This window comes from Triticum urartu, chromosome 5A (genome assembly GCF_056163025.1).
Source record: "Triticum urartu cultivar PI428250 chromosome 5A, HENAU_Tu73, whole genome shotgun sequence".
Lineage (NCBI taxonomy): Eukaryota > Viridiplantae > Streptophyta > Magnoliopsida > Poales > Poaceae > Triticum > Triticum urartu.
The window spans coordinates 61922063-61932137 of record NC_141877.1 but is presented as its reverse complement, the minus strand read 5'-3'; the positions used below and the strand labels follow the sequence as shown (position 1 = coordinate 61932137).

At 46.4% G+C, this 10075-nt stretch overlaps 2 protein-coding genes across 2 annotated transcripts; both read right to left on the bottom strand.

Moving 5' to 3' along the window:
- Positions 1 to 2187: 2187 nt before the first annotated feature.
- LOC125507875 (uncharacterized) lies at positions 2188 to 5650 on the bottom strand. Its single transcript, XM_087525507.1, has 6 exons — positions 5268 to 5650; positions 5060 to 5125; positions 4164 to 4317; positions 3982 to 4071; positions 3810 to 3873; positions 2188 to 2972 (listed from the first exon to the last, which is right to left on the bottom strand). Exons 1-6 carry the CDS (start codon positions 5525 to 5527, stop codon positions 2365 to 2367), a joined length of 1242 nt encoding a protein of 413 aa, XP_087381633.1. The 5' UTR covers positions 5528 to 5650; the 3' UTR covers positions 2188 to 2364.
- A 1230-nt stretch (positions 5651 to 6880) lies between these two features.
- Positions 6881 to 9586, bottom strand: LOC125507874 (ubiquitin-conjugating enzyme E2 variant 1D). The gene is made up of 4 exons (XM_048672399.1): positions 9362 to 9586; positions 7540 to 7679; positions 7320 to 7445; positions 6881 to 7248 (listed from the first exon to the last, which is right to left on the bottom strand). The coding sequence occupies exons 1-4, from the start codon at positions 9393 to 9395 to the stop codon at positions 7108 to 7110; spliced, it is 441 nt and encodes a 146-aa protein (XP_048528356.1). The 5' UTR covers positions 9396 to 9586; the 3' UTR covers positions 6881 to 7107.
- Between the last annotated feature and the right edge of the window lie 489 nt (positions 9587 to 10075).

Below are 10075 nucleotides of genomic sequence, written 5' to 3'. Positions count from 1 at the left end.
TCCGGTCCTTTTTCGGATGTGCACATGAAAGGTGCCCATCACGGCTTCACTGTCACTGCCCGCCTACGGTTGATTCATGTGTGCCTTTTGACCCTTTGCGTCGTGGGAACAAACGCGTCAAATAAACATTAATCTCAAGATGTTGTGCCCGCTCGGTATTTCGAAGATGTTCATAAAGGTGGGTGGTGTGCGCGTATATATGGGTGATTGTATATGAGCATCTATGAATGTACCGTGTTCAAAAAAAAATGAACATTACGCTCCGTTTGAAACACGGGAATTTCCATTTCGCATCGAGGTGTTTTCGCCTCTTGGGAGGGTTGATAACTTGGTATGATGCCGTGAAATCTGGCCGTCCTGCTTTCTATCTCAGTATATATATTAGGCCATGTTTGGCATTGGACCATTGGTAACAAAATGTCCAGCAGTACATGATCAGTTTCTGAAAAATATTTAATCTTTTATTCCTTTTTTTTCTGAGACAAGCAAAAGTGGCAGTGAGGACTGAGGGGAGCAAGCCGCAATGATGGCCGCAAGTGTGCCGCACAAGCCGGGCCGGAACACACCAGTTTGGTTCCTCCCCTGCTTTCCGCTCTCACTGACAAGCAGCCTTACTTGTGATGGGCCCACTGCGCGTGGGCCAGACATCAGTTGGGCCGCTGGACCTACCAGGCTACCATGTGTCGTCTACTTTAGTTCCACATTTTTAATCACGTTCTCTGGCTGAGACATGGCTGATCCGATGAGCAGCTAAAACCTTTTGTCATTCGACATTCCCTGGAAAAAATGGCTAAAGCCAATTTATTTATGTGGTTCTACACTGTCCAGGACATATAGTACGTGTGCACTTTCTAAAATTCCGGCTAATGCAAAATGCCATCACTGACCCCTGAAAACCCTGCCTCTACTTGCACTTTGGCGAGCATCTGCCACCTTGTAAGGTGCAACTTGTGTAGCCTCTGATGACAGCCACGAGCCTTTTTTTTTCAATTATATAAACCTTTAATGTGCCTACGAGACCCCTTTCCCTAAACACATTATCATGCCGAAGAAATTCAGTCAAGAACAAGAAGATGGAGAGAGAGAAAGGACATGATGAGACGATCCTGCTTCCTGGAGCTTCAAATCGGAATGTCGGCTTCTTGGAGCACCAAAACAGCGCAGGCTTTCGGCTTCCAGCAGGGTGCACACTTGGTGTAAAAAAAGGATGAAATCGTTGGACTGTCAGATCATATATGGTTCCTCTGAGAGGACTGTTTAAATAGAAAACCGTATATGGTGTCGAAAAATTCAGACATAACGTGCACAAATATTTGCTACGAAGAAGGAACCACTGTAAAGAGCATAAGTGGGCCGTAATGAACTCAATTAGTAGGGTACTAATAACAATGGTAAAAAAACTAAGGCCACGTTTGGAACGAAGGACTTTATGCCAGATTTTCGCGGTGAACAAGTATGTCTCCCCTTGAAGAACAGAACCTCATGCCGAAAATGTTCCTGAGCACCGACATCAGTTTTCGACCAGTATCAGCAATGAAGATGATAATCCTTGTTAGCCAAGGAAGAAAAGGTGCACAAATCTCAAAAGGAGAACAGATGACCACGGACAGTGATCTGGAGAAACTCTCCCCTTCTACTAGAACGGAAGCTCATGTTGAAAATGTTACTGAACGTCGACATCCCTGTTGGCCAAGGAAGAAGAAAAAAGAGCACGGGCAATGGTCCATGGGCGACGGCCAATCAGTTAGGCGCTGGTCCCTTCCGGCGCCGGCACCCCATCTGGGGCACTCCTCCATGGCGCCCATGGCTCACATGCCCCCAGGTTTGTCTCATTGGGCTACAGGGAGCATCCGGAGCAAAGGACCTGTCTTGGTGCTGTTGCTGTCAACTCAGCTGCTGCAACCCTCACTAGTAGCGCTCTCTTTTCCTTCCTGTCAACCTCAGGCTTCAGGTTGCATCATCAGGGTTGCAGTTTAGGGCTCAATCATTGAGCATCACCATTATAAACTGTATGTACAATCAGTGGCTCTTGCATCCCAGAGACAGATGCCCCTTCCAGAAGAAGGCGGACAGACAGATGATACATGAACCTTGAGAGGAGATCAGGCAGCAGCAGCAGCAGCAGCAGGGTGAAGAACTTCATTTCTAGCCGAAGATCAGGGCAAACTTACTGCGGCACGGCGAACAGGCAGGGTCCCAATATAGATTTACCATAAATAGATTAGTCGGTGCTAGATACACATCAAACACATAACTCATAATCAGAAGAGACTAGGGATATCTACAGCACACACCGCATTACTTATTTCAAGTGTTATTACTCCTGACTGAGAAAAAGAATCGCCGCGGCGGTGCTACTATTCTCTACACAAGGCTCCTCATCTTTCGCTTCAGCCACATGGTCCGGATATCTACACTCAGCGACAGGAAAATCTCCCGGTTGCTTGGATCCAAGAAGACGTCTGGGGCGAGCGACTTGTCCACCGGCGAAAGGTCCGCCATGCCGTTCATCACCTCGATGCACCGCGGGATGCTGAACCTGTTGTCGGCATGGCTCTCCCGCTGTTTATTGTTGCTGTCTCTCTGATGATGAAACTTGGGGTCAGCGTGTCCTTCCATGGCATCGGATGTTCCGTCCTCGCTGGGCCTCCTCATGTAGCGCCATTGATCTCCCCGTGCTTCCTCGGCAGGCCTCCTCGAGAGCTGCCATGACTCTGGCCGCACCTGGGTCAGCGGTTTCGGGTACAGGTGCCCATTCACAGTATGAACTTCAACGCCCACTAGAGTCTCCTGCTGGAATGAAGACTCTCTGGATACTGGAGATGGGGGGATAGGTGACAGTGGACGATTCATGTAATAATCATCTTCATCATCATCATCATCATCACTTGAGATAACTTCCGCACCATTCCTTTCATTTGGGGTAGGTGTGGGTGCGGCAAGAATACTTTTACCATCCAGAATAACACCAACTGCACAACATGAACAAACAAAATTTCGTTTTTAGGTACAGACCAAAAATTATAACTGAGATCAAGTCAGCTTCTCCCATTAGGGGTAGCAAGCAAATCATCAGAAAAAATAAATCCCCAATATTATGTCCGACATGAGACATCTTTGTAAGAAGAAAAGGTACTGCAATAGAATTCATCAAGCAAATTCCAACATATCCTAACCTAATATATGCAGAATAAAGCAAAGCTATTCTGAAGGCCCTGAACCAGCATGCATTCCAGAGTTAGTATTACGTGGTAAAAAGCTGAGGTCATCTATGGTACCAAAACATTTATAATGTACCGTAACACCATATGGCCAGTTGTAAACACTGCCAAATATTAAGCAGGAACATAATATAAATAATAGATCATTCTCCTATAAATCATCCTTTTTTACATTTAAGTGCCGAGTTAGCTTATCTTCACTACTAATAAATTAACTGGGAGTAATTTACCTTATTGTGCAGTGTATATAGTTCACAACGTGTACCATATAGATGGAGTACAACCTATAGAATGTAGAGTATAGCTAATACTATTCCATATGTGTAGACCGGTGGTTTGCATAACTGTGGTGCTTTTCTTAATCAATCTTAAATACTCTAAAACAAAAATGTTCTCATAGACGCAAAAATACATAATAATAATTAGTTGAACTTTGATAACACGTTCATATTGTGACAACCCATTCATGAATTAGTAGTTACCCATCCACCAAATAAGCACATATCATTTTACACAGCACTGACTTTAACATCTTGCAATTTAGTACGTAGTTCACTAGTTCCAAGAGTTGGCACTAGATTATGTTACCTTTTTTCCCATATGGGTTTTTACAATCATCGCATTTACAGTTGATGGAGCATCCCGCCCCTCCCTTCAAACACAGAAGAAAAAAAATACCAGTCACAAACTGAGAGAAGAGAAAAACTAATAGGATAGGGTTGTCGTTTTTTAAAAAATAGGATAGAGTTGGATAGAGAACCTGATAGCAGTCACAGTATTTCTTAAGGCAGCCTGACTTTTTGCAAGTGCATTTTCTTCTAAAAAAATCAATTTGGTATCTTGCAAATTCCTTGAGAGAAGAATAGAAGTATCAGGATCGTCAAAAATAGAACAAGGAAATAGCTACACATTTACCATGTCATGTTTGAACAAGATTTATACCGCTGAATTTTGACCACCCTCTGCTGGTCGAACAACTTGCAAAGGCAAGCCTGGTGGTGTATTCTGTTGAACACCATGAATAGTCTTGTTATAACATGGGTCACAGCCACATAATTCAGAACACTGTGACCCAGAAGCAAAACACACACAATAACTGCCAAGACATAAAGCAATTGATCAGTACAACAGTAATGAACTTGAATTTAGCAGTAAGAAATCATAAATCATGTTGTGGGTATGCATGAGCGTGGATAGATAGGTATGGTGTATGTTTTGTGTGTGCAGGGTGGGTGCATCAGTGCATGCAAAAGTCAGCATTCCCCATCTTTTCCATGCATCACCACCCCCTGCCAGAAACTCAGTTCCCTCCATTGCAAGAGTGCTGTGAAGCCTTACACTAACACGCAGGCTATGTACAGCTAGACCAGAATCACAGCCAATCTACTAATTTTAATTGTGCTTCAAGTGTGTGACATTGCAGCAGTAACCAGTAAGTACAGGTGAACGTAAAATTGAAACAACAAATCAACATGCTTGGATAAAGCTGTGTTTTGTTAAGTTGTAGGCATGTTCAAATAGAGCTGGTAAACATGCTCAAATAGAGTCACAAAATCTTTAGGGATCTCGATTGGCTACATTGGGTGCCTTATCCATCAAACATCTGAAATGCTCGACCACCGAATCTAGAGTTGCTAAAAAAGAGCACCAGACTCATTGCAGATGTCCAACTGAACTAGTGCCGGATCAAAACGCCAATTGCTCCTAAACAATTAGAAGATGCGCTGAGAATCCAAGCTCGCTATATCTCTCCCCTCACTAAATTCAGGCGTTCTACGATGAGACATTTGCAGCATTTGGCATTACCAGCGAGACAGTGGAAAAATCGTGCGACTTACAGCTTCAGGCACCTGGACTTCTTGCAGCTGCACGTCCTGCACCCTTCGCCGTCCTCCGCTTTCCTCCTATAACCAAACACGGGAGAGAAAATGAAAGGCTGGTGAGAGGGAATCCCAGAGAAAATACTCCGCACGCAACGAACCAAAAGAGGAAATCGGAGGCGAAACCCGAATTTTGCCGAAAAGGGTAAAAAGTGGGGGCACCGACTTCTTCTTCCTGTCGGAGCTCCCGTTCGCCTCGGCCGGCGGCGACACAGCCGTCCACACCGCGGCGGGCGCGGGCGCGGAGACGAGCGCCATAGCTTCGGTGGCAGGAGCGGCCGGAGCGGGGGCGGGGGCTGGGGCGGGAGGCGGGGGAGGGACGGGGGCGGGCGCGGGCGCGGGGGCGTCTGTGGGGGCCTCGGATCCGGAGGGCTCGAGCGGCGGCGGGGGCCTCGGGGGCTCCTCTGGATCCCCCGCGGCCGCCATCGGGCAGGGCGACGGCAGCCGCCCGATCGGCGGCTGCGGCGGAGGCGGCGATGGATTCGCCGTGGTGGCGAGGCGGGGGAGAGGGAGGGGGAGAGAGGTGGAGGAGTGAACGAGGCGGAGTGGGATTGGAGAGGAAGGCGCAGGGGGAGGTGGATCGGACGGCGCGTGGAGGGCTTTAGGATTCGGGACGGGCCGCTGGAGGGTCCAGATCGGTGGGTCCTCTTTTGATCCCGGTTCACTCCTGATTCTCTACCGCAAGGATTGTAAGGAGGCCATTAGTGATCTTAATTACGCACAAAGTGGAGTACACTATAATTCCTAGTACTAAATTACTCCCTCCGTTACTAAATACAAGTCTTTTAAGAGATTTTAATTAAGACTACATATGGAGCAAAATGAATAAATATACACTTTAAAAAATGTCTATATGCATCCGCTTGTAGTTCTTATTATATAAAATCTTTAAAAACCCTATATTTAGGAACGGAGGAAGTATTTATCAAATTTAAATGGTAATCTCCAAAAGGAAAACACTCAAAAACAGTCGTTCATAACTCTTTTCGCGTTGACTGCCTTCATGGCCGTTGGATCTAAGTTTGATCGAACGGACCACAGCAACTCATACAATGTAGTCCAGTTTACAATGTGGCCCTTGTTGCAACGGCTTCAAGCGCAATACCAACTCTGTTTGCAGATATGAGCAAATAGGGTTTGTTGCCGACACAACATAGGCCACATTGCAAAGGTATAAACGCTTCGACAGACCACAACACAACTCATGCTGTGAACGCTTCGACAGACCACAACACAACTCATGCTGCAAACGCCCGGACGCAGCATGAGCCATGTTGCAAATGGCTGGGCGCAGCTGAGTGACAGAGATCGGAGGGCCATTACGCACGCCACCCAACGGTTGTTGAGGCGGTCAATCCGATCATCAACCGGCTAAAGCATAAATTGACCATCAACCGGCTAAAGCATAATCAGTGTTTATGTTTACACATGTTGTGGGCGTTTGTGCATGCACTGTTCTTATAAACTCAAAAGTAATTTGCTACAATTAAGTGAGAAACAAAAAAGGCAGATTTGTTAAAGAACTTTTGTGAACAGGCTGTGCAATTTATTTTAAAAGTTTCTACTAGTGTGCAAGCATTGCATTTTAGAGAGCAATGCACATATGAACATACCCATTCGACATATATACTGTCTTAAGATCCATCATGCAGAGCAAAACCATTGGCAAGATGACACTGATCACCAGAATCACGAGGATAAGGTTTACACAGGAGAAGGAGAAGGTTTTACAGACAAAATAACCAAACAGCATAGCATAGTACTCACGACCCCAAGAACGAAGCAACGTAATGGTACTTTTAAAAACATAGCTGAAGCTCCAGCGTATCATTACAACACAGGCTTACCCAGGAGATATAACAAGACAAGACACACAAAACCATGTGAAGGACACCGTCAAAGTTATACATAATCGTTTGCACCAAATGTTGCGATCTTATGCGATATCTAAAATGAGAACCGCGAGGGTCCTTGGGAATGACACGTTCGACGCGATGAGCGCTCGTTCAGTAGACCGTCCCCTCCGGAGGCTGCACTAGTTTCCGGTTGTGTGATGTCGCCATCTCTTTCTTAAGCTGTATCAAGATGTTCTCCATTGTGTACTCACGGCGCCAGTTGGACAGCAGGCTAAACTTCCTTTGGTCCACCTGCATTTTTGCTCCAGGTTAAGTTTGAAATACAAGGAGAACAAGTGGATATACAAGAGACAGTGCCATACCAATCCAGTCTCGGCATTTACACAGGTCATGTTGATTCTTGAGTGAAACCTAACAGTCGGTGGCCTGTCGGGATAGTCCTTGTCACAGAAAAGCTTCAGCTGATAAATCCGGCCCTCATGGACAGTCTACAAAACCATATATAGATCAACAAGAAAGCACAAACTCAGAAATGCAACAAATCATATTTCAAGAAAACAATGGTCAGTGGAAATATCTCACGTTGTGGGGACCAATTATTGTTCCTGTCCAGGAGCGCATGTAGATATCATCTGCGTCATCCATTCCATAGCTAACTGTTCCATCCCCAATGCCCTTCTCTCCTCTCTCAAGCTCTTCCAGCAGTCTAAAGTTCCTCGGCACTACAGAAATATTTTTATGGCAGTCAGTATCAATAATTCACTTCCAACAACATTAATAGATACAGCATAGGCACATCATCAAATCTGATGTTCAGAATAGCTACATACATAAAACGAAAAATGACCATAATTTTTTTTTCACCCAAAATACACTGAACCAGGTAGCCGGCAGCTTACTAACAATTTTAGTTCTGCTTGCAGAGTTTCTAATACAAGTTGTTCCAATGAGCAATTAGGACCAGTAGATAACGAAGGGATAATTGCACCCGGCTGCATAGAGTAAATTATCGCAATCCTAAATGACAAAAATTCTCAGATATCTTGGATTCTACCTAATTTTGTTCTCATTCTTTTAATGTGCCATTTCCCTTGGCTGTGTAGCATCAGAAGATTACTCGCTTGTACAGCTAAACAATCACAGAAATGAGATTTTATTCCTGTATTTCCAAAAGGTGCGGCTATTCACAAGCTCTAGACAATAGTGGGAATGTGGTGTGGAAGCAATAAGGATTAATACATTAAGTGTCTTCTATTCCAAGGATTAGTGAATTCTATAAATATATAAAGTGTGATTGGTTGCTCTTTTAGGGAAAAATCGCCCAGTTGACTACACCTTGCAGACTCGCATAGTGAATTTCCCAGAACAAAGCGGCCAGCTGCCAACAAACTATTTCATGTCGTGACAACAAACAAGCATAGACGGGGAACACATTAACCCCAAGTATTCAGTTGTAGCAATCCTCTGGACTAGATGAAGAGCTGATAGTCTAAGGATGTAAGTGGGGCGTGTTCGCGGCCAGTATCATAGTATGCATGCTAGCGTCAATTTTGTGAGCGGCGAACTATTGCCGAGTTTTGCAGGATAAGTGGGTCGCTGCTTGCATCCGTATGATAGTGTCCTATCTACCACCACTTGGCACAAAGCTAGTCCATATGATGCATTTTACGAAAATATCGGCACCAGCAGCAAAGTCATTACGTTCATCCTATCTTCTGGGTAGATAAAATTTGACAATTCCTACTCCATCATAGATCACACAGATTACCAGCAGCTATGGACTCCAGTTCCATGGTATCTTCATCCAAACAAGCAACCCCGCATCATCATCCTAGTGACATGGGGGCAACAGTATGTGGCTCAGGTGCAGAGCTTCCTGCACCATACCATACCGCGACCTATGAAAGACCACTTCCCATAATTTTCTCGCAGTCAAAACATTACTTGTTGCCTAATGTGTCAGAGCCCTGCAGCCAAGACATCGCGGGAAGGCAGGCGGCAATGGATGCCAGCTCATCAATTCTTCCTAAATACTGGAACTTATATTACCATGAAGCATGAAGGCGACGACCTAACACGAGTCCCGAGAATTGAATGAACTGAGCTCAACTGAACCCCAGTTTTTGCTAAATTTAAGAATCTGCCATTCGCAGCAGTAGTCCACACCCTAACACAGGTACTTGAGCAGAGGGGGATCTCTTCCCCCGCGGACGCGCCGGAGAAGACCAGATTCGAACCATGGATGGGTGGACGGGAACGGATCCACGGCGTCAGAGAGCAAATCCGCGACTGATTGGACGGATTGAAGCATCGTATCGGTCGCATACGGGGAGATTTGGGGCTTGGCGGCTGGCTGGCTGGGAGGAGAAAGTAGCAGGAGAGGTTTGGGCGAGCTAGGGCTTACCGACAACTCCGGCTGCGTCACCGCTCGACGCCATTCCAGCTAAGTGGAGGGGCACGGGGAGGAGACCGCCCGACGGATGCGAGAGGCGAATTCGGGGCGGCGCGCGTGCTCCGGTGGGGGGAGGCGGGCGTGCGTGCGTGCTCGGCGGCGCTCGTTCCCCTTTGGTGATGGTGGGGTGGTGGTGGTGCACGGGTGCGACAGTGCGAGCCGACGGGGAGAGGGGTGCGATGAAGTACGCGCGCAGGTGGGCTGGGTTGGGCCAGTCCAGGTCAGTTGGGCTGGGTTGGGCCAGTCCGGGTCAGGCTTGTGATGATGAGAACCAACGGCGATGCATGATCGAGTATACCGTTGTGCACACGGAATATTGAGGATTCATGGAGCTGGAATTATGAGAAAAAGGGCCACTTCTCGGTGAAATCTGCATACAGAATGTTAATTTCTACCAGGGATCGCCGCGAAGCTTGGCTGAATGGCTTGCCTGGCTCTTCGGAAAGAAACATGAACGAGGACGCATGGAAGAGTCTTTGGAAAACCCAAGTCCTGGAAAAAATATATATGTTTCTATGTAGGCTAGCAAAGCAGTCATTACCCACGGAGGATGTCCGGGCTCACCATCATATGTCCACATCCAGCATGTGCGGCTTTTGTGGAGCACCGGACTCATGGTGTCACTCCCTAGTTGAATGTACAACATCCCGATGCACTTGGGCTATG